The sequence below is a fragment of the Nomascus leucogenys genome, chromosome 4 (assembly GCF_006542625.1).
Source record: "Nomascus leucogenys isolate Asia chromosome 4, Asia_NLE_v1, whole genome shotgun sequence".
Classification (NCBI taxonomy): domain Eukaryota; kingdom Metazoa; phylum Chordata; class Mammalia; order Primates; family Hylobatidae; genus Nomascus; species Nomascus leucogenys.
Window position 1 is genome coordinate 125,693,850 of NC_044384.1, and position 24,796 is coordinate 125,718,645.

Here is a 24,796-nt window from a genome sequence, read left to right on the forward strand (position 1 = left end):
TCTTGTGTGGAGGAGAGGTTAAATTTTAATAGCTAATGGGCAAAGTATATAGGATATATAGTACAACCTACCTCTTATTCTTTCTTTTCCTCCATACTATTCTGTGATGTAGGGATAAAATTTAAGGAAAAGGTCATGGTTGTAAAGCCATGAGAACAGATTAAATACAAGGGATGCCATGCAGAATTTGGACAGTTCTTCCAGAAGTTAGAGAACTTAGAGCAACTTCTTACAAGGGAGCTTAACACTTATTAAATAATATAACATAACAGTATTGAAACAATTTATTTGTAGAGGTCTATCTGATTAAAAACAAATGTGGAGGCTGGGCGCGGTGGCTCACGCCTGTAATCCCAGCACTTTGGGAGGCCAAGGCAGGTGGAGTTCGAGAGCAGCCTGGCCAACATGGTGAAACTCCGTCTCTACTAAAAATACAGAAATTAGCCAGTCGTGGTGGCACGCTTCTGTAATCCCAGCTACTTGGGAGGCTGAGGCAGGAAAATTGCTGGAACCCAGGAGGCAGAGGTTGCAGTCAGCTGAGATCGTGCCATTGCTCTCCAGCCTGGGTGACAGAGCAAGACTCTGTCTCAAACAAAAACAAAAACAAACGTGGAAAGCATATTAACCAGAGTTGAAAGTATTCCTCTAGCTTAAGTATTCTTTATGCATACTCATGCTAAATTATATATGTAGACATTTCTTTTTTTAACAAATGGAATCATAGTATATATACTATTGTATGTCTTTCCCTTTATTCAACATAGTATAGACAGCCTTCCTTATTAATTTTTTTAAACTACTCGCAAGTATTTTATTATGTTGATATGTTGCAATTTAACCTCTTGCCAACTGATAAGTATTGGATATTTAGATTTTCAATGTTTTTTTTTCAGCCTAATTATTTTTGAAACTTTATTTGTAAAGTATTAAATGCAGTATTCTTATTCTTAATTTTTATTGAAGATTATCAGTGGATCAAAGTTATAAAATTCTGAATAATTGTTTAGAGATTACAGAAATAAATGCCAGATCTGAGAAATGATATAGATTGAAATTTTATAAGAGAGGTGAGTTTGATAGCAAGTTCCAATTTCATACTCATATGGACTTAGAGAATGTTGAGGATGCCAAACGTTGATTATTTTTTTTGAAATTGTAATGAAGATAATTAACTTACAGAATGCCTATTTTAATTACAGTACCATGTGCTAAACATGATGAAACCTTTTTTTAAGGTTTTCTCATGAGTGTATTGCCTTTTTTGTCATCCTGAGATGTTTAAGATCTGTAATTTTCCATTCCTTGCCTTTATTTCCTTCATAATCCTCCTTTATTAGTTATGACTCAGGGAAATAAATGTTTGTCCTCAGCAAGTATTTTCTTGAGACATGAATCAGTGCCTTCCAACTGATAATGACTAGTATCTTATAATCATTAAGGTTTGTTCTAGATTACTTTTTAATGAATTAATTTATGTTTACTATTTTAAGCTCTAAATTCTGCTTTTTTTTTTTTTTTACAGTGAATCTAACATTATAAGCATTTGGAATAATGGGAAAGGCATTCCAGTAGTAGAACACAAGGTAGAGAAAGTTTATGTTCCTGCTTTAATTTTTGGACAGCTTTTAACATCCAGTAACTATGATGATGATGAGAAAAAAGTTACAGGTAAAGTCTGAATGGAATTTTGGTTGAAAAATACTGTTTTCTTAATATAAAATGTATAACTTACTAAGGAAATTGTGCAGTTTTGGTGTGAGAATATCATTATCAGAATTAATATTTATAAACTATCATGTGTAAATATTGTCTTGGTAATAGTTTAAAAGTGACATTTAAAAACCTTAAGTCTGATAGTACATTGACTTTATGTTAGAACTGCTGGAAGTTTAACTTGGCTGACAGTTTGAGTTTTGATTTAGATAGGACTGGTATGATGTCTATGTATATAAATTTGTTATTACGTAAGCACTGTGTCTTTTGGTATTAAGTTACTTTTAAACTGTTTTCCTTAAGAAGGTCAGGATTGAAAATCTAGACTCTGTAAATAGAGTTGAAAGTGCTTTGACCAAAACCGTATGTTTTCATATTTATTTCTGTTGCCCAAATAGGTTGATAGGTTTTTTTGTTTTGTTTTGTTTTGCTTTTGAAACCAAGGCTCTGGGAAATGATATAGATTAAAATTTTGTAACAGAGAAGCAAGTTTGATAGAAAGTTCAGATTTCATACTCACAGAGATTTGCTGGATCATGAAAGATACAAAGCTTAATGCTTTTGAAATTGTAAAGACTGTGGTAAATGCACGAAATACCCATTTTAATTACACTACTATTTATGCTAAATCTTCATTATATCTTTCTTTAAATGGAAAAAATCTAAATATACTCTGGAATATTCAATTGGCGATTGATAATGCAGTTAGTGGAACAGTTTTGTAACAGTCTTGCCCTATGGTGGTAAATTAACAAAGTTCCTTTAAAATCATTTTTACTAAACCTTTTACATTTAATTTTTCTTACAGGTGGTCGTAATGGTTATGGTGCAAAACTTTGTAATATTTTCAGTACAAAGTTTACAGTAGAAACAGCTTGCAAAGAATACAAACACAGTTTTAAGCAGGTATGCTAGAAACACATCTATTTCTTTTTTTAAAATAACGTTTTATTATTTTGCTGAGATAGTAGAACCTTAGGTAAATTGCAGTGATGCCTGTATAACTTCATTTATTTTTTTTTTTAAAGCGTTATCCAAGTCAAATCATCAGAATAAAGAGACATCAGAATGCCTGGGAGATTTAATATAAGCCTATTCCTCTATCATTCCTTTAAAACAAAGTGCTTTATTTAACAGACTTTATTTAACTTAGTTAAGTATTAGTGAAAATGTCCTGAACCTCACAGACTCATGTACATGCAGCCACTTAGTGTGTTTGAAAAATTCCTCAATGAATCATCAAATTTATATTTCAAAATTTTATTTTATTCTTGCAGGTCTATGAAAATGATTTGAAATTTTATATAAGCGAAAATAATTTTTATTTTAAATTTTCTTTATTGCTTTCCAGCAACCCCGTTGTTGAAGTAAGCTAAAATAATTTTCTCAGGAAAAGCATCATGCATGTTTATTTTTGTAAAAGTCTATATGGTCATGTTGAAGAATTTGAAAGAGATTTTGTTGGCATTTTATGAAGTTGTACAGTTTAGTTTTTTTTTAACATGAGATTATTATCACAGTAATACAGTTGCCCTCAGGAGGATTGGCTCTGGGATGCCCTTTCTATACCAAAATCAGAGGAGGATCAAGTCCCTTATATAAAATGGTGTAGTATTTGCATATAACCTATACACATCCTCCCATGTACTTTAAATCAACTCTAGATTACTTATAATATGTAATACAGTATAAATGCCATGTAAACAGTTATGCTGTATTTTTAAAATTTGTATTTTTTATTGTTATTTTTTCCCAAATATTTTTAAGCTGCAGTTGGTCGAATCTACAAATGTAGAACCTGTGGCTACCCATGGGCTGACAGTATTTACTATTTTTTTTTTGTCTGTAATATTATCAAGGATTTGTTTGGTTTGTTGTGAAGTTGGAAAATTGATATAGTTTGATAAATGAATGAATTTAATGAGCGTGGTCTTTATGTATTATGAGATATGGAAGCATTATAGAAATATTTGAATTTTTTTCTTTTAAAGACATGGATGAATAATATGATGAAGACTTCTGAAGCCAAAATTAAACATTTTGATGGTGAAGATTACACATGCATAACATTCCAACCAGATCTGTCCAAATTTAAGATGGAAAAACTTGACAAGGATATTGTGGCCCTCATGACTAGAAGGGCATATGATTTGGCTGGTTCATGTAGAGGGGTCAAGGTCATGTTTAATGGAAAGAAATTGCCTGTAAGTGTCCTGTAAAATAGTTTTAATACTATGTTATTTTATAGAGAGAATATTTTTGGGTCTTCCTTTTTTAAAACTCATCTGGTAATCTCTTTTACTGGTGTGTTTAGATGATTCACATTTAAAGTAATTATTGATACATTTGGCCATTATTTCTTCAAATAATGCTTCTGTCTTGTTCTTTCCTTTCTTTCTTGGTTATATATGTTACATTATTTGATACTGTCTCCAGTTCTTGCATGCTTTGTCTATTTTATTCACTCTACTTCCTCTTTTTGTATTGGGTTACTTTCTATTTCCCTCTCTTGAAGTTTAGTTATTTGCAATCTCTGCATCAAGTTTCCTGAAGAGCCTGTCAAAGACATTCCTCTTGCCTTCTATGTTTTTTATTTTTAGCATTTCCATTGGATTATTTCTTATAGTTGCCATGTCTTTGCTGAAGTTGCATGTTGTCTACATTTTCCATTAGATACTTTAACATACTAATTAATTGTAGTTATTTAAAATACTTTATCTGATACATGTTACAACATCTGTGAGATACTTATTCTGTTTCTGATAATCGCTTTATCTTTTCAGATTGTTTTTTTCTTGCCTTTTGGCATGCCCTGTAAGTTGTGGAAAACCAGATATGTTTTGTAGATATCGAGGTAAATAAGCATTAGTGTGGGACTTAGGTTATATTTACCCAGGAGATGGGCTGTGTTTGAAGTTTGTTTTTGCTGTAGTTATTAGTGTTGAGGTTTGTTGCTGCTGTGAGTACCAGAGACTTCCAAATTCTTTGTTTTTGTCTTTCCCCTTGGCTTAGGCCCTTCTTTTTGAGCTGCCCCTCAGAGGTGATCTGTCTCTTGCAGCTCTTCCAGCTGAAACCCACTGTTGTTAATGGAAGCTTGGTAGCATGATGGTAGATTTTGGGGGAGATGTTCTCTAATGTCAGATTACATCTCAGTCTTTGGAGTGCATGGCGAACCTGTATCTCAGGGGTTTGACCTTTATTAAGTTTATGCCTCTCCTGCATAGGTAAAGTCTTTTTTTCTGCCCTCTATTCTCTTTCCCCAGCTGTAGCAGGTTTCCACCAGTGTTCTCAGCCTATGTCCTTGAGGTTCCCTGTCCTGTAGAATAAGCCTTTATTTTATTTTTTTTTTGGTAAGGGAGATAGATCTGGGTGGATTTCCCAGTGACTACTGTTTCTGTCTCCCAGCTAGCACCATGGGAGTGCAGAGGGGAAACCTTCTCTGGATTCTCACTGGGCTTGCCTGTGAGAATTTGGTGGGTTTTCTGGAGGAAAAACCTGCAAGAGTATGAATGAATGAACTTATGACTATAGCCCCTAGAAGCTTTATGCATTCAAACTAGTATACACTCTTCCGGTAGCAATTAGTCAAAATTTCTAGTTTAATGTTCCTACTAGCTTATTAAATATCTGCCCCTGGTAAGCAAAAGCTTAGGTTTTGTGGTCTCCTACAGACACTTGTGTCTCTCCAGGATGGCCAGCTCTCCTGTGATCTCAGTTCTTCAGTGGGTTCATGAAAAACCCATTAATTTGTTGTCTGATCACGTGTTTTCTTATAAGGATGGAAGCTTTTTTTCCTGCTAGTTCATTATCTGTCTGAACTGAAACTGGAAGTCTACCTTATTATTTTAAAAATAGAAATTTTTGAAATATTTTATAACAATTTACCTGTCCCTTCACATCCTCTTTTTGTCAAGTACACGTAGAAATGAACTTCTTTTTTAAAGGTCAAAGGTTAAGGAATAGATCTGGGAAATGCCACTAAGGTTTGGATCGGTGCATTTAGAACTGTTGTAAGTGAGAAGAAATGAAAGTATATGTACTTAAGGTCATTCACCTGTTTGAGCTGCCAGTATAAGATTTTTAATTGTTTTTGTTTTTTAAATTAATAGGTAAATGGATTTCGTAGTTACGTAGATCTTTATGTGAAAGACAAATTGGATGAAACTGGGGTGGCCCTGAAAGTTATTCATGAGCTTGCAAATGAAAGATGGGATGTTTGTCTCACATTGAGTGAAAAAGGATTCCAGCAAATCAGCTTTGTAAATAGTATTGCAACTACAAAAGTAAGTAAGCAAATTATTTGTTTCCAAGTCAGTGGTAGAACAGTACTTCATTAAAAACTACAAAACAAATAACAATATCAACCCCCAAAAAACCCAAATCTGTTTTTGTTAAATAAGAATTGACTTATGGAAATGAAAACCTGTTTTCTATGAAATTGCTGTATTAAAATTCATTTAAACATTCATTGAGAAATTATATGATTAGTGTTTGTAGTTGAACATATTTATATTTTATGAAATTTAGAATAACAAATTCCTTTTTCTGTAAGTTTTAGCCCCACCTTCCCCAACCTCTGGGGAGAGGAGAGGGGGCTGGTGACCGAGTTAAAAATCAATTATGGCTATGTGATAAAGCTCTGTAAAAACTCCTGAACAATGGAGTTCACAGAACTCCTAGGTTGGTGAATACATTTGAGGTGCTAAGAGAGTGGCATGTCTGGGTAAGGCATGGAGCTTTTGTACCCTTTCTCCTGTACCATGCCCTATGTATCTCTTCCATTTGGCTATTATTGCTGGATCCTATATAAAAAACTTGTAAATGAAGTAAAGTGTGTTCTTGAGTTCTGTGACCTGTTCCAGCAAATTATCATTCCTGAGGAGTGGGTCATAGGTTCGTTAGAAGTACAGGAGGCCTAGGACTTGTGACTGGCATCTGAAGTGTGGGGAGTCCTGTGGGACTGAGCCCTTAACCAACCCTAAATACTTGTGCTAACTCCAGGTAGTTAGTATCAAAATTGAATTACATCGCTGAACATCCATTTGGTGTCTGGAGAATCAGAGAGTTGGTTGCTGGTGTTGAAAGCACCCCAGAATTGGTGTTAGAATTGAAGTGAGGAAAAAAACCAAAACCAAAAAAAACCCACAGCAGTTGGTTTATTGGCTCTGTAGCCAAAATATCTTATTTTTTTAAAATCTCAACTCTCGTTCTGAGACTCCTATTACTGTTTTAGAAAATAGGGTTTATAATACAGATAAAGTATTTTGCTACTTTAACAATACGGGATTTCAGATTTCATATATTTTTTTTTTTCTTTAGGGTGGACGGCACGTGGATTATGTGGTAGATCAAGTTGTTGGTAAACTGATTGAAGTAGTTAAGAAAAAGAACAAAGCTGGTGTATCAGTGAAACCATTTCAAGTAAGGGATGCGTTATGTATTGTATATGATGCATACATGTGCATTATATATATACTGAATTACTAAATATCAGCTCTGATGGTGACTTTTTTTGGTATGTTTTCAACAGGTAAAAAACCATATATGGATTTTTATTAATTGCCTTATCGAAAATCCAACTTTTGATTCTCAGACTAAGGAAAACATGACCCTGCAGCCCAAAAGTTTTGGGTCTAAATGCCAGCTGTCAGAAAAATTTTTTAAAGCAGTGAGTAAAGCTTGTATTTTTTTTATTGTTGTTATTAAGAGTTGATTAGGGTAGTTTTCTTGATTTACTTTATTTGTGATTAGTTTCTTTCATCATATTAACTGTGGGTATAAGCCTGCTTGCACTACAAACTAATATGCTTAATTTGATAACTTTAAAGGGTAGACTTTAATGTTTCCTAAAACAATTGTTTTGCCAAGAACTAAAGTAGGGAATTATGTAACTAATTGCATTTTTAGCTTTGCATTGACCATTATAAAGGTCAGATTTCCCCTAACAAATGTACAGATCCTTATGCAACTCTTGCATCTTTTCTACTCTCATTTCAACTTGATCTACTGATTCTTATCTTTACACGTTTAAAAATTCTGGTAACATATGCATAACAAAATGTACTATTTTCTACATGTTCTAAAATTGCTTTGCTTTGCACATAATTTTTTTAGGCTACCTTAACTTCTCTAAAATAAGGTGAGAGCACAAATAAATAATGAAGATGAATCAATCACAGCCTCTCCTCTTTGGAATTTTGGTGGGGAAATGCTATATAACTGCCCTAGAACTAACGTATTTCTCAAATTCCAAAAAGTAGATTATCAGAAACAAAAACAAAAGTTGTTTTTTAGGTTCTAACTTAAGGCCTGTAGAAATAGTACTTTTGGATCTAATCTTAATGAATTCCGAGTACAAATTATGCTATATTAATGCTTTCCCAAATTTCTGTCCTCATAACAATTGTTTCCTTGATGAAGTGATTTGATTTTAAATTTTATACTTTTTCATTTTAGGTGCACTAAGTTTAAATTTGGCAACACAGTTCACCTCTTTTGTTTATGTCTTAAACATTCCAGAAAACTATTTTATACACCTAACATCACATCACCCAGGATGATAAAAAAAACTTTTAGGACCTAGAGTTGGAGATGCTTAACTTTCGTTTCCTTTTTCTGTCTGGGTTAACATCTTGCCACAGATTGATTCACTGCAGAGTACAAACAATATGTAATGTTGAAATCTTTATTACCAAGCTATTTAAAGAATAAAGTCTATTCATAAGTTACCAAGGTTATCCTGATGTTCCTTTTAGGTTAATACTTTTTGTCATAGTGAATTAAAGACTCATATTTTGTATTGAAGGATATCAGAAATGTCAACGTCTAGAATTTGCCAGCTAGTAGGTTCATGTGTGGATCTGTTTTCCCTGTGTCAATTTTAATAAAGTTAATTTGTAACAAGAGCAATTCATATTCCTCACAGAGTTTATTATAATGGAATGTTTCTCATATGTAAAAGTTATCCTTTTTCATGTATTTATATTTTGGCTTTAGTTTTACTGTAGTTGAGTAAAAACTGATTAGCATGTATCATGATTCTTATCACCATTATTGTTTTGCCCTAAAATACCTTAAAATTGCAGATTCCAGGTCTTGCATTAGGCCCTATACATTTTAGCTAAATGTATGAATTTTCAGCTTGTTTGTATACCATTATTCTTTTATTTTTAGGCCTCTAATTGTGGCATTGTAGAAAGTATCCTGAACTGGGTGAAATTTAAGGCTCAGACTCAGCTGAATAAGAAGTGTTCATCAGTAAAATACAGTAAAATCAAAGGTATTCCCAAACTGGATGACGCTAATGATGCTGGTAAGATTGATATTTTTAAATAAGATTTTTATTTAAGTTTCACTTTTATTTAGTTACAGAATTTTTTTATTTTCTACATATAGTTAGACTATGATTTTCCATTTAGAGTATAATTTTACTTCATTGAAATTATCACATACACAACATGTTACTTAATTTTCAGGGGATAGGAATTTAATAAGATATACTTAATGTTTATACTGAGCGATAATGTAAAATAACTTTTATAGTCTTTCGCTGTCAGCATTGTAATGTTAATTTTCTGACTTCATTTTTCTCGTCAGTGAAAGTATGAGAAATTTTTACTATGTATAATTTTAAATTTCTCTCAGGTGGTAAACATTCCCTGGAGTGTACACTGATATTAACAGAGGGAGACTCTGCCAAATCACTGGCTGTGTCTGGATTAGGTGTGATTGGACGAGACAGATACGGAGTTTTTCCACTCAGGGGCAAAATTCTTAATGTACGGGAAGCTTCTCATAAACAGGTATGTGTGTATATATATATATATATATGTATGTGTGTATATATATATGTATATATATATGTATGTATACATGCACGCACACATACCTATGACATTTCTAATACTTTACTAAACTTGTTGAATTTTTAAATGTAATTTCTGACTCATTGTATATTTCAACACTTCAAACTACTTTTAATGCTTTTCCTTTTTGAACAGATCATGGAAAATGCTGAAATAAATAATATTATTAAAATAGTTGGTCTACAATATAAGAAAAGTTATGATGATGCAGAATCTCTGAAAACTTTACGCTATGGAAAGATTATGATTATGACTGATCAGGTTGGTTTTAAAGTTACCACATATTTCAAATTCATGTCTTCAGAGTCTCCCTTTAATATTTGTTTTATGAGACTTGCCCGAAGATAGTGTAACAGAAAGTGATTATACATCAGGAGGAAAAAATGAAAAAACCACGTCATTTAGTGGAAACATTTGTATGAAGCACATTTTACATTATCTAATTTTTGGGGTAACAATCTTATGGGTTACTTAAGAGTATTTTAAAATGCAATATATATGAGGAGAATATAATACAGTGTGGTAGTATGGCAGCCTACCTACAAGTAGGAACAAAATTATGGAATTAACAAGTAAGATTAATGATAAGGGTTAATATTTATACATGATGGCATGATTTGGAATGCACAAATACCAGGAGGACTTAAATAGTAAAATGATGGTAATCAAGAAAGAACTAGAAAATTGAAAAGGAAGAATTTCAGATGCATTCAACTGTTTTTTCTTATGCACTCTAAAGTATTTGTAGAGAAAATCTGCAACTGAAAAAACTGCTATTAATATATAGTTTTAAGCAGAAATTTTCCAATTTTTTATCTAGAGAAGACTTGTGAATATCTGTATTACCTGGGTTTCCTTACCATTGCCCATTAAGGTGGCATTATAACCATGTTTTATTTTATGTATTTTCCATCCTTAAATCATTCTTTTAGTGAAATCTGAGGAAACTATAAAACAGATAAAATGATAATATATTTTTATAATGACAGATTCAGTCTATTACTACTATATTCTTTATTTGCATATTAAGAAAAAATTTAATATGATTATTTTAATAGCTTTTGTAAAATGCATTTCTAAAATTCAGAGTTTTTTTTGCATTCACGTTTTAAAATTTGTTTATATAAGTAATCATTTTATAAAAGTATTACAAAATTTTTTACTTGACTAACATTTATTTAGGATCAAGATGGTTCTCACATAAAAGGCCTGCTTATTAATTTCATCCATCACAATTGGCCATCACTTTTGAAGCATGGTTTTCTCGAAGAGTTCATTACTCCTATTGTAAAGGTACTCTTTGCATTAATATATTTTTATATTGTTGTCTTAAAGGGTAGCAGAGAAACTAATTTTTTTTTTTAATTAATTTAAGGCAAGCAAAAATAAGCAGGAACTTTCCTTCTACAGTATTCCTGAATTTGATGAATGGAAAAAACATATAGAAAACCAGAAAGCCTGGAAAATAAAGTACTATAAAGGTTTGTATTTTAAAATACTTAGATTTTAAATACTGATATAAATGTATTCTTATGAAAGCAATCTAAAAGACATCTTGAAAGTTTGACTCTATTTTAGACTTCAAAAATAGCTATCACTGATTTTAAAATATTGTTATAGAAAAATGTATATGCAAGTAGAATAGTGTAACAGATTCCACTGAATGGGATCACTATTTCAATGGCCAGTCTTGTTTCCTGTAAACCTCCTTTAGTTTGAAAAAACTTCCAGACATTATAGTCTGGTATTTCACCTATAACTACTTAAGTATGTATTTCTGAAAGAATTTTTTTAAGTAACCCATAATACCATTATCATGACCTTCTTTAATATCCTATTGTGGTTGAGACAGGGTCTTGCTTTGTCACCCAGGCTGGACTGCAGTAGCATGAACACAGCTCACTGCCGCCCTGACCTTCCGGGCTCAAATGATCCTCTTGCCTCAGCCCCCCAAGTAGCTGGGACTACAGGCGTGTGCCACCACACCCAGCTGATCTTTGTATTTTTGTAGAGACAGGGTTTTGGTTGTTGCCTAGGCTGGTCTTGGACTCCTGAGTTCAAGCCATCTGCTCACCTTGGCCTCCCAAAGTGTTGGGATTACAGGTGTGAGCCACCATGCCTGGCTCTCTTTTTTTTTTTTTTTTTTTTTTTTAAATAATATTAAATACCCAGCAAGTGTTAAAATTCCCCTGGACTGTATTAAAATTGTTTATTTTTAGAGTTTTTTATTTTTATTTTTTATTGTTTTTATTTTTTGAGATAGAGTCTTGCTCTGTTGCCCAGGCTGGAGTGCCGTGGTGGGATCTTGGCTCTCTTCCTCATGTGTTCAAGTGATTCTCATGCTTCAGCCACCCAAGTAGCTGGGATTACAGGCATGTGCCACTATGCGTGGCTATTTTTAGTAGGGGCGGGGTTTTGCCATGTTGGCCAGGGTGATCTAGAAGTCCCAGCCTTAAGTGATCCGCCCACCCCAGCCTCCCAAAGTGCTGAGATTACAGGCATGAAGCACCATGCTTGGCCTGAGTTTGTTTTTTTCCAAAGTCAGGATCCAAATAAGGTCCACACGTTGCATTTGGTTGATAAGTTTATTAATATAGCATTTCTCTTTTTATATTTTTTCCTTGTAATTTATTTGTTAGAGAAGCTGAGTTGTTTGTTCTGTGTAATATTCCACATTCTGGATTTTGTTAATTGTATTCCTCTAGTTACATTTAATATGTAGTATTTTCCTTTGCCCTTATTTTCTGTTAACTGATGGTTAAATCAGAGGCGTGATCAGATTTGGGTTACATTTGTTTGGCAAAAACATTTCATAGGTAGCGTTGTGTGCTTTCATCAGGAAGCATCTAATGTCTACTTTGTCTTTAGTTGCCTATTAAGATTGATCAGTTAGTATAGGTGTTGCCAGCTTGATCCATCTATTACGACTTTTCCACCAGCTTTTCACTTGATGGTTTTAAACAGACATTGATATTCATGACTCACTTTTATTTTTAAAATTGTGCAGGATTGGGTACTAGTACAGCTAAAGAAGCAAAGGAATATTTTGCTGATATGGAAAGGCATCGCATCTTGTTTAGATATGCTGGTCCTGAAGATGATGCTGCCATTACCTTGGTAATTAAATTAATTTTTAAAAAGCTTTTGTTAGCCATCCCCCTACCTTCTATTCCTTTCCTCCCAGTCCTGGTTCCCTATGATAAGTCTCTTTTGAATTCTCAAGCTAGTTAATTTTAATTTTTCCCCCAGATGATGCTGTGCTTGTATAAACTTCTTTAATTGAAAGACCTTAGTTCAAATGTGTTTTTGATTAAAATATTGTAAAATAACCTAATTTTCCAGAAATTGAGAATTAGTTATTGGCCACTTATACATTTTAATTTTGTAATGAAATTTATTTTATTTTTAATGTGCAAAATCATTACCTGGAATCTTTCAGGCATTTAGTAAGAAGAAGATTGATGACAGAAAAGAATGGTTAACAAATTTTATGGAAGACCGGAGACAGCGTAGGCTACATGGCTTACCAGAGGTTAGTCTGAAAGAGTGGTGACCTGGGGGAAGAAGGAGAGAGAGACTAGAATTCATGCAGTAATAATGATAATATTGCTATATAACTTTTCTCTTAGCAATTTTTATATGGTACTGCAACAAAGCATTTGACTTATAATGATTTCATCAACAAGGAATTGATTCTCTTCTCAAACTCAGACAATGAAAGATCTATACCATCTCTTGTTGATGGTGAGTAATGTTTATTTAAAAACCTCATTTTTATGTTATTTACTATAGTTTAATTTCATGTACTTTAAGCCATCCTTATGATACATATTAAAATTCTTACTTGAAATCTTGTATATGAAGAACTTATTCAGAGGAATTTAAGGCCTTTTTGATTTTGCTTTTGTTACATGTTTTCATAGTGCTGAAATCTTTAATATTCCTTAATTTGAAACTTTTAAACCCTTTCCGAGTTTTTCAGGAAAATTAACTTTAAAAGTCTTATTAAAGCTTTTGCCCAAGTTGTCTGCAGATTTTCTAAAATAAAAAGTAAAATGGAACTTTGATAATTTCTAAAATATTTATCAGAGATTAAATTTTAAAAAACTTTCATTCCATATATCCCAAAGCCTAATTCTTTAACTTAACTTGAAAAAAATTTAGGAACTATTTCTAATTTGAAAAAAATTTAGAAACTATTTCTCGTTAGTTGAAGCAGATTTTGATCTTCTATCTAGAACTTTTTTTTTCTCATAATGTTTGTCAAGTTTGTTGATCTTTGTATTGCTTGGCTTTTCTGATAATAGCAGATGATTCTACCTATCCCTCAAGTTGTAGCCACAAATTGCCTTTCTTCTATGAAGCCTTCCTAGCAATTCTACTCTAAATTGGTCTTAGATTCCTAAACTTCTATGCCAATTATTATGTACCTCTTATTTTACCTTTGTTCATTTTGCCTCTGGAATTAGATTACAAAATTCTTAAAGAAGTTGCCGTACTTTATCATCCTCATGTTTTTACCATACTCTGGGTCCAGTATAATTACAACGATAGCATATACTGAAAAGATTGTTACTGTGCTTATTGGCCTAGAGCAGGGATGTCTAATCTTTTGGCATCCCTGGGCCACATTGGAAGAGGAAGAATTGTCTGGGGCCACATGTAAAATACACTAACACTAATGATAGCTGATGAGCTTAAAACAAAAATAATCGCAAAAAAAACCAAAAAACAAAACAAAGAAAACCTCATGATGTTTTAAGAAAACTGACAAATTTGTGTTGGGCCACATGCAGCCTGCGGGCCACAGGTTGGACAAGCTTGGCCTAGAGCAAGAAGAATGGTAAGGGAGCAGAGTGATTTGCTCACGTTGTTTCATGCAATCCTTATGATAACTATATTAGGAAAGTAATTATTTCTATTACTTGGATGAGGACACAGACTTATTAGTTATTTGCTTAGTCACATGGTAAATGGCTAAGTTGAGAAGAATATACAGATTAGTGAGATTCTAAAGCCTTTATTCTTCAGTACCACAATAAACCGCTTTTTATAAGGGTTTTCCTGATGTGGGATACTTAGATTTCAGGCTCCTTGATGGCATGCTGGCAATTTAGTTAGCTACAAATGGCATTTTGGTTGGTTGAGTGTTTGGAAACTATTGTTAAAAGAGTTTGGTGCCACTAGGTGATTCTTTAAGGCCAGAATGTTGTCTTTCAGTGGGCAGTTCACTTTTGGAGTAGATGGAGGTGGCATAAAAATATCTTAGCATATACCTGCAGATGGCTTTCTGGGAAAAAAAAACAACAACAAAACAAACGTGTTAGTATGTACTCACTTGGTTACAGAATCTCAAGTAACAATTTTACTGGTGTTCTTGAAAAGCAAATTGTATCTTTGGTTTATTCCCCTGAATTGTTACAACTATATCTTTAAGTAACATTTTAAAAGAGCTCTTTTAAAAATAGGCTTTAAACCTGGCCAGCGGAAAGTTTTATTTACCTGTTTCAAGAGGAATGATAAACGTGAAGTAAAAGTTGCCCAGTTGGCTGGATCTGTTGCTGAGATGTCGGCTTATCATCATGGAGAAGTAAGCATTAAGATTGGAATCAGTTGAGAACTGTAATTATTGTCTTGAAGAATGATAATTACACATAGTATTTTTCCTTTAGTAAAGTCTTTGGAAATGTAAAAGAATTAAGAGAAAAATATACAGATTAGTGAGATTCTAAAGCCTTTATTCTTCACTTGGATTTTAATTCAAGTTGGGGAGTAATTATAGAAAATTTAGAATATTAATGTTATGTTCTGCCTTCTTCTGTTGTATAGCAAGCATTGATGATGACTATTGTGAATTTGGCTCAGAACTTTGTGGGAAGTAACAACATTAACTTGCTTCAGCCTATTGGTCAGTTTGGAACTCGGCTTCATGGTGGCAAAGATGCTGCAAGCCCCCGTTATATTTTCACAATGTTAAGGTAAATATTTGCTGATATAATGGTATAAAGTTTGATTTGATTTGGAACCAACTAACTAAATGTTTGATGGAATTATAGCTGTGGAGAGATGTGATTGTCTGGTTATTCTACTTAGAAGGTGAATGTTGCAAATTATTTGACCACAAATAGAATGAAGTCTATTGACCTTAGTTTTTACGAATTGTTAGTGAAATCAGTCCTAGTGAATTAAGGATGTTTTTTTCACCAACTTTACTCTTTAGGTTGAAGATGGGTTATGTACTTTATTTAGAGTAATAGGAAATTCTTAAAAAGTTATCAATATTAAATCAGGTAGGTAAGTACATAAGTAAAATAGGACTATTTTATTCTGGGCTTGTAACTGAGAGAAAGATACATTTGAATAATAATGGTTAGGCAAATTTTATTGTTAAGCAGATGTAATCAAAATGATTAAAAATGCATTCTCCTTAAAAGATTCATTTTTGCAGTGTGAAGTTGTTAATTATGTATAAAGTTTTCTTTCCCAAAGCCATGACATTTTTTCATTTGCTTCTTTTTGTTTTCATTAGCTCTTTAGCAAGGCTACTTTTTCCTGCTGTGGATGACAACCTCCTTAAGTTCCTTTATGATGATAATCAACGTGTAGAGCCTGAGTGGTATATACCTATAATTCCCATGGTTTTAATAAATGGTGCTGAGGGCATTGGTACTGGATGGGCTTGTAAACTACCCAACTATGATGCTAGGGAAATTGTGAACAATGTCAGACGAATGCTAGATGGCCTGGATCCTCATCCCATGGTAATTATTTGGAACTTATTGTTTATTTAACAAATGATAATGTGTAAACTACAAAGTCCAGTCATTTTAGAAAAGAAATGGAACATTTTTATTTTAGAACATATTATAGACCATAAAGACCTAATTAGGGTATAATTTGATATGTTCCTACAGTAAAAGGTATAAACTTTGGAATGAGTTTTGGAGGTAAGTTTCATGGGGAGAAACTGTTTATTTAAATTTAGAAACACCTCATATTCTAGATTTTCAAACCACTAAGCCATATATTAATAGAAAACAATTCTTTTCTGATAAAATTATGTGTAACCTTGTTTCTGTTCTCAAACTACCACTTCTTATTAGTTTGTGAGGGTGCTTAAAAACACATTGTATTCATTAGTGTACCATTTGTAAAAAGACAAAAAACAAACTACCTTGTATATATTTTAATATATCCCCAAGGCTGGGCGTGGTGGCTCACATCTGTAATCCCAGCACTTTGGGAGGCCGAGGCATGTGGATCACCTGAGGTCAGGAGTTTGAGACCAGACTGACCAGCATGGGGAAACCCCGTCTCTACTAAATATACAAAAAAATTAGGTGTTGCTCAGGCATGGTGGCTCATGCCTGTAATCCCAGCACTTTGGAGGCCGAGGTGGGTGGATCACCTGAGGTCAGGAGTTCTAGACCAGCCTGGCCAAACCAGGTGGAACCCTGTCTCTCCTAAAAGTACAAAAATCAACCGGGAGTGCTGGAGGGCAGCTGTAATCCCAGCTACTTGGGAGGCTGAGGCAGGAGAAGCGCTTGAACCCAGGAGGCAGAAGTTGCAGGGAGCCGAGATGGCGCCACTGTTCTCCAGCCTGGGGAACCGAATGAGACTCTGTCTCCAAAAAAAAAAAAAAAAAAAAAAAAAATAAATAAATAAACAAACCCATTTTTTTTATGTTTGTTCTTTTCTTGTATCATTCACTCTGCTCAGACCTCCTCCAAGAAAAATGTCCTTCCTTCCTCCCCGTGATTTAAAATTACCTGGAGAAAAGTGTATTTTTAATACCAAAATGATAATGCTTATTGTAGAAAAAATAGATAAGCAAAGAGGAAAAAAATCCATAAACCCACAATATAGAGACAATATTTTGATGTATTTTTCCAAGTTTTATTTCATTTTTGTATTTTAAAATGAAAGTTATTCTTTAGCAATAAGACATATATTCTGCTTTTTCTCTTAAATAAAGTACTTTAAAATATTTCTAACATAAGCATCAAATTTTTCATGATAGTGTTTTACTGAAATTGTTTTGGATTTTTAATGGATTTTAGATTGTTAAGATAGTATATTTGATCAATACATGGTTCTTATGTGCCTACTACGTATATGAAACTGTGCTAAGTGGTGAGATAAAGAGCTATGGTTTTTGTCTTCGAAAAGTTAAGCAATTGTCAAGACAAGACATCGAAGCATCAAGGCTTGAAGTTTAACAGTGACAAATGATATTGATAGTTGCTTGGTATGCAAGAAGAAATGTCCTATGCTATATGCTCAATTTCTTTTTTCTTTTTTTTTTTTGAGACAGAGTCTCACTCTGTCACCCAGGCTGGAGTACAGTGGTGCGATCTTGGGTCACTGCAACCTCTGTCTCCCAGGTTCAAGCGATTCTGCTGCGATAGCCTCCTGAGTAGCTGGGGCCACAGATGTGCGCTGCTACGCCTGTCTAATTTTTGTATTTTTAGTAGAGGCGGGGTTTCACTGTGTTGGCCAGGCTGGTCTTGAACTCCTGGCCTCAAGTGATCCGCCAGCTTCGACCTCCCAAAGTGCTGGGATTACAGGCATGAGCCACTGTGCCCGGCCTATATACTCAATTTCTTAATGATAGTAATGAATAAGAATTTTAGAATAGGCCAAGTGCAGTGACTCATGTCTATAATCCCAGCACTTTGGGAGGCTGAGCTGGGCAGATCACTAGCTCAGGAGTTCAAGACCAGCCTGGGCAACATGGCAAAACTCTGTCTCTACAAAAATACAAAAATTAGCTAGACATGGTGGCACGCACCTGTAACCCCAACTACTCGGGAGGCTGAGGTGGGAGGATTCACTTGAGCCCAGGTGGTTGAGGCTGCAGTGAGCCGGTATCGCGCCACTGCACTCCAGCCTGGGTGACAAAGTGGAGACCCTGTCTCAAAACAAACAAAAACTTAGAAGAGGGAGATAGGACTTGTAATTCAGTTGGGAAGGATGAGTAAGATTTATGTAGATGAATGATGAATGGAATGGGGTTGGGCCTGAATATGTGTCAGGACTTGTGGATAGAGTGAAAGTGAGAATATTCAAAATAGTCAAACAAAATGTGGGAGAAGAGTAGTGGTTTTGTAAGACAAATCATTAGAGAAAAAATTGAAAGCCAGATTGGTTCCAGACTATGGAATACTTTCAATGTAAGGCCCAAGGAGTTTGAATTTAAAGGATATTGATGTAGGGGAGAAGTAGGTGTAGGGGAAGTAGGCTGAAAGAAAGTACTGTTCTAGGAAGACTAGGAAAGATGATACTAACATTTTGAGATTGGAGGATGTTCAGGTTATATTAACAGAAGCTATGAATTCAAGCTCAATCGATCAGTTGGAAAGGGACAATTGAGGATGAGAAGTTCTGTTTCAGTTGTGTTAATGTGTCAGTGTTACACCATAGACTCATGGTACTGGTACTCAAGAGAGAAGTCAATGCTATTTACATTTTTCTCTACAGCTTCCAAACTACAAAAACTTTAAAGGCACGATTCAAGAACTTGGTCAAAACCAGTATGCAGTCAGTGGTGAAATATTTGTAGTGGACAGAAACACAGTAGAAATTACAGAGCTTCCAGTTAGAACATGGACACAGGTCAGTGTAAATATATGATCTGCCTGAGGGAAGGGCAGTGTATTAAGCAATTTTTTCCGGTAAGGATGATTCCACCATTGTTGGTCCTAAGCGTGTGTAGTGTTAAAAAATTCTTGTACCTTCTTTTACCCTTCGGTTGAATTTGTGCTTTGAATATTTAAATAGTATTTATATCTAAGTAGTATAGTATGACTTATGTTAGATAAGGCTTTTATAGACTATTATCTTTGTTTTTATCTTAAAATGAAAGCAGTAGAATATGACAGTTATTAATTCTTGTAAATATGGTGAGTAAATTCATGTCAGTATCAGCTTTACAAATCTAAAAGCATGCATGTCATCTCTTGTTAGTTCTAGTTGATGTCATCCTTTTCATACTCAGCCTTTATCTTGCCCTTTAGAGTATGAGTGGGTCAGGACCATTACTTCTTATGTCTTCTCCCACCACCGAGATCTCTATATATTGCCTTCTATACTGATTGGATAGATGATAGAGATCGAGGTTTCCTTTTTAATTCCCCATGAGAGTTGAGAATTTTCAAAAGACTGTATGACTTGTAGTATGAGAACATAAGAGTGTGTCGTGAAAAGAATCACTAATTTTTAAATCTTTTATAGGTATATAAAGAACAGGTTTTAGAACCTATGCTAAATGGGACAGACAAAACACCAGCATTAATTTCTGATTATAAAGAATATCATACTGACACAACTGTGAAATTTGTGGTGAAAATGACTGAAGAGAAACTAGCACAAGCAGAAGCTGCTGGACTGCATAAAGTTTTTAAACTTCAAACTACTCTTACTTGTAATTCCATGGTAATTTATTAGATTTACTGTTAATTTAATCTTTCTTGTATGGTGTAAGTTGGATTATTATAATTGGTTTCATGATGGGAGTGGCTATAGTAAGCCTGAAGGCTTTTTTTTTTTTCATCCTGCAGATTTGTTGAAGATTCTAGGGGCACATTTCTTTCTTCTAGTATTGTCCACTACCCTTACTCTCAACTCTGTGTTTATGCATCTGGGCTTGAATACACAGGATACACACACCTTCACACACATTGACTAAAAGTTATGAGAGTGGTTATTGCAGGGCCTTTGTGTACTTTATGGCCATCTCTATTAGCATTTTAACTGTGAAGTACTCATAACTCTAGTCTGCTTTATTAAACTTGCACATTTATCTTTATTTATACAACTGGGGAGGAAGGTAGAAACGTTAAGTGTGTGATTCAAGTTCCATTCCAAATTAGCTTTTAGATCTAAAAAAGTAAAAAAAGTTCAGCAATAGTACAGTGGCTGAGAAAAAGTGCCATAATCCGCTGAGAAAGGCTGATGGAAGAAAGAAAAAGGATAGAGAGGCGTTTTGGTGACTGGATTATAGCACAAGTAGATATAAAAGAGAGAGAGAAAGGGGACAGATGCGTATACACAGAATATATGGGGGAGGAAAAACTTTAACATTTTTAAACTTAGCAATAGAATATGTATGTTTTCAGTTTGGGGAAAAATCATTTTTGTAGGTGGTTTTATGGCTACTTTAAGAGCTCTTTTTTTAAGGCCTATTTTTGTCTTTCAAAATTATTCCTAAATACTTTTGTTGTTGTGAGAATTGAATTTATCGGCTTGCAGTCACCAAAGAAATATTTACAGAAATGTGCTTAATACTCTTAGTTCTGTTTAATGGTTTTTAGCGGTAGTCTGTGTTCACACACATGCATTATGGCTATATATTATGGTTATTTTAAATATTGTAGATGTTATATAAGTTAAAATACCAGTACAGATCTATATGATCTGCAAAATATATGTGTTTCGCTTAGGTACTCTTTGATCATATGGGATGTCTGAAGAAATATGAAACTGTGCAAGACATTCTGAAAGAATTCTTTGATTTACGATTAAGTTATTACGGTTTACGTAAGGAGTGGCTTGTGGGAATGTTGGGAGCAGAATCTACAAAGCTTAACAATCAAGCCCGTTTCATTTTAGAGAAGATACAAGGGAAAATTACTATAGGTAAGATACAACCTTTAAAAATTTGAACATTAGTTAAAATGGAAAAAAAACTTTATTAATAGAAGACATTTTTATCAGTAGAATATAAGCAAATACAAATTGAATCTCTTATCTTGATCCTAACTTTATTTTTCCCTCACATAGAGAATAGGTCAAAGAAAGATTTGATTCAAATGTTAGTCCAGAGAGGTTATGAATCTGACCCAGTGAAAGCCTGGAAAGAAGCACAAGAAAAGGTAATCATTTGCAGAAAAAGACATTTAGAGAAGCTTTTAAGAGCAACTTTCCAAAACAAACAAAAATTCACCCCCTAAATTTTAAATTTAGTACTACTAAAGGTGCTGAGTTGTCTGTTTAGAGACTAAAGTCTTCTGTTTATCCACAGAACAGATACAGTACAGGAATTTATAGTACACACTCACCACAAAGCACTTGGCCAGTGTGACTCAACCAGAGCCTGGAGAAATGACACCAGGTGTGAGAAGGTAGCTCAGTCTCCTTGACCTTTTTTCCTGAGTCTGCCATTAAAAGGTGTTGTGGTGGTGGTTTTTGTGAGGTACATGTATATTATCTGGGAATCAGACTGGTCGCACCCATAATCAGCCTATGTTCACAGTATGGCATCCAGTCACCACTCACTTGATCTGGTTTTAGTTAATACTGGGAAGACAAGAGACAAAATGTTAATTATTATAGACAGTATTCATCAAACACCAAGCTCTGCCTCATACTTAGATTTTTAGCCAGAGATTTAAACCCTGGAACTTCAGATTAAAAGTCTGATGTTTTATTAAGTAAGTTGCCCATTGCACATCACAAAATAGTAATAATAGTTAAATGAATGGGATATTGAAACTTTGAGATTTCCCTCAGTTAGCTTTTTGATGTTTTGTATAACTAAAACAAAAATTTAAACAACAGTACAACATTGTGATTGAGAGCAGAAATTTATTACAGAAGAGGAAGAAAAGTTGAATGATTAGTTTTTTAGATATTAGATTATTTTGTGCATATATGATTCTGATAACATTAACATCTTTAAAAAATAGTTATAATTATGTGACATAAGTTGAACCTTTAAACTTCCCTGTACTTGAGTTCTCAATCATAATGTTTTTATATTTTTTATCAAACTACATTGAAATATTGCTTTTGTTTACATTTTTCAGTTTGAAGTCAATAAAAGCCATATGTTAAAGTGAGTAAAATTAGACTAAGTTATATAGAGTAGCAATTACATAATAAGATAATAGGCTTATTCATTATTTGAAGAAAACTCGGTAGGACCAGATGGGCGCATTTAGAATTAAGATGATTGAAGCCCTTTGTTTTCTTCTTAATGTGTTTTATTGAATCCCAAATTATAGTTTCTACAACACTTGCCCTTCTGTATCACCGTTTGTTTAAACTATATGTTTTTTTTAAAGAAAGTAACTAGTAAGCTGATGAAATTTTAATGCTTAGTCTTAAAAGATAAAGATTTCTGCAGTGTCAGAATGTCCTTCTGGTGGAAGTAGAATTTATGGGTAAAGCCTAGCTTGATTTCAGTTATTGCATTACCACCATCAGAATTTTTTCAGCATCTTGGCCATGTGTACATTTTGGGGAGTTCAGGTAACAAAAGGAACTGCTCTTACAAGAGTGTCCTGTTATACAGAGTTGGAGAAAAGAGAATTATAAAGTAGCTAATTAGAAGATTAAAGTTTTTTATAAAGCATAATGGGATTTTGTCATTAGAACTTGCAAAGTTTATTTTTTTTTAATTTCTGGAAGTGTTCTTAGTCATATTTCTGTTAACAGTGATAAATACACATATTCATAGAACACTTATTAACAATACTTTGGGTGTAGTCAAAACCTAGATCTGATAGACTAGACCCACTAAATGTGGGTCTAAACAGGATTTTGTTGCATCCTAGTGATTTTTTTTTTTTTTTTTTTTTTGAGACAGAGTCTCTCTGTCACCCAGGGTGGAGTGCAGTGGCACAATCTCGGCTCACTGCAAGCTCCATCTCCTGGGTTCACGGCGTTCTCCTGCCTAGCCTCCTGAGTAGCTGGGACTACAGGTGCCCGCCACCTCGCCCGGCTAATTTTTTGTATTTTTAGTAGAGACGGGGTTTCACCTTGTCAGCCAGGATGGTCTCAATCTCCTGACCTCGTGATCTGCCCGCCTCGGCCTCCCAAAGTGCTGGGATTACAGGCGTGAGCCACTGCGCCCAGCCCCTAGTGATATATTTATAGTTGTCCAACAACCTGAATACTCCATAGAAACAAGCTGTTTCATGAAGAATTTTTCAAAAGTGTAGAATTATTTGTTGTAAGTTATCTAGGTACTTACTAATCTTCTATCAACTCAACAATAGCATTCCTTATTTGGCTAATGTGGCTTAATCAAATTTATAGTTTTTGTTTATATAATGAAGCATCTTGCTTTGCAATTTTAATTTTTATCTTATTTCTGAAGTACATGTAAACTGTACTTTGTGTATATATATACATTGTTTTGCTTACAAATTTTAATTATAAAGCTTTTTTTTTTTTTCTCCTCTTTTGGTTACCAAAAGTAAACTTTTTGCTTTATGGAGTGTCATGGTTAACTCAGTCATTTTAAATTAAACAACTTAGATAAAATTTTATTTAATGGCTATTGTTATTTAAAAAAATTTAAAGGTGATACCACCTAAAATAACTTTTATTAAATTCATTGTATTTTGAAATTTAATATTAGCACAAAATAATTTTTTTGTTGCAGCTGTTTCTATAGACAAGGGCCTGATGAATAAATTTCAGCAAAACCCTGACGAAATTCTTACTCTAAGTCACCAACTCTTAAATTCTTAAGTTGGACTTTCTCTGAGTGCTGACATGAATATTCTGGCTTTAGAGAATTTTTATTAAGAATTCACCCTCAGTGAGTGAATGTACCTTAACATATTTATTATAACTGTAAAATAATTTTCATAACTGGTATTTATTTAGTATTTCAGATTGTTCATTCACTTACCAGTATAAAAATCTGACAAGATGCAGTGATAAAACATTAATTCTACTCTATTAACTTTAAAATGTGGTATCCTCTCATTTTGTTACTTAGTACCTGAGGAAATCAGTTAATTTTTCATCAGATTCCTGGATAAATAGGGATAGTGTATACCATTCCTTCTGAAGATCTTATCGTGCGTCTTTAGAAAATTTTAAACTTTTTATAAGGAAATATATTTTTATAGGTAATCCAAAATGACCCCACCATCCTGAAGATGTAACATTTATAGTGTAGCACTTGTAGAATTTTAAACTAATTATTCAATAAAATTTAACATTAATTTGATACTATACAAAACTTTAATATACAGTTTGTTATTTTTTACAGGCAGCAGAAGAGGATGAAACACAAAACCAGCATGATGATAGTTCCTCCGATTCAGGAACTCCTTCAGGCCCAGATTTTAATTATATTTTAAATATGTCTCTGTGGTCTCTTACTAAAGAAAAAGTTGAAGAACTGATTAAACAGAGAGATGCAAAAGTATGAACTTTTGTGGGTTAAATAGTTTGAAACTATTTCAGTGTTATCTGTATCT

The 24,796-nt window shown here is 33.6% G+C and overlaps 1 protein-coding gene across 3 annotated transcripts in view; it reads left to right on the forward strand.

Moving 5' to 3' along the window:
• Positions 1-24,796, forward strand: part of TOP2B (DNA topoisomerase II beta) — a 68,131-nt gene that overhangs the window by 25,919 nt on the left and 17,416 nt on the right. For all 3 annotated transcript variants that reach the window (XM_030812252.1, XM_003256770.4, XM_030812253.1), the window contains exons 5-26: positions 1,523-1,668; positions 2,522-2,619; positions 3,705-3,917; positions 5,823-5,996; positions 7,033-7,134; positions 7,244-7,381; positions 8,887-9,025; positions 9,358-9,515; positions 9,714-9,839; positions 10,761-10,871; positions 10,954-11,059; positions 12,586-12,695; positions 13,018-13,110; positions 13,208-13,322; positions 15,047-15,168; positions 15,408-15,556; positions 16,108-16,339; positions 19,059-19,193; positions 19,812-20,012; positions 21,020-21,215; positions 21,360-21,451; positions 24,586-24,741. In XM_030812252.1, the coding sequence (XP_030668112.1) occupies positions 1,523-1,668; positions 2,522-2,619; positions 3,705-3,917; positions 5,823-5,996; positions 7,033-7,134; positions 7,244-7,381; positions 8,887-9,025; positions 9,358-9,515; positions 9,714-9,839; positions 10,761-10,871; positions 10,954-11,059; positions 12,586-12,695; positions 13,018-13,110; positions 13,208-13,322; positions 15,047-15,168; positions 15,408-15,556; positions 16,108-16,339; positions 19,059-19,193; positions 19,812-20,012; positions 21,020-21,215; positions 21,360-21,451; positions 24,586-24,741 (3,112 nt within the window). The remainder of the gene's footprint in view (positions 1-1,522; positions 1,669-2,521; positions 2,620-3,704; positions 3,918-5,822; positions 5,997-7,032; positions 7,135-7,243; positions 7,382-8,886; positions 9,026-9,357; positions 9,516-9,713; positions 9,840-10,760; positions 10,872-10,953; positions 11,060-12,585; positions 12,696-13,017; positions 13,111-13,207; positions 13,323-15,046; positions 15,169-15,407; positions 15,557-16,107; positions 16,340-19,058; positions 19,194-19,811; positions 20,013-21,019; positions 21,216-21,359; positions 21,452-24,585; positions 24,742-24,796) is intronic.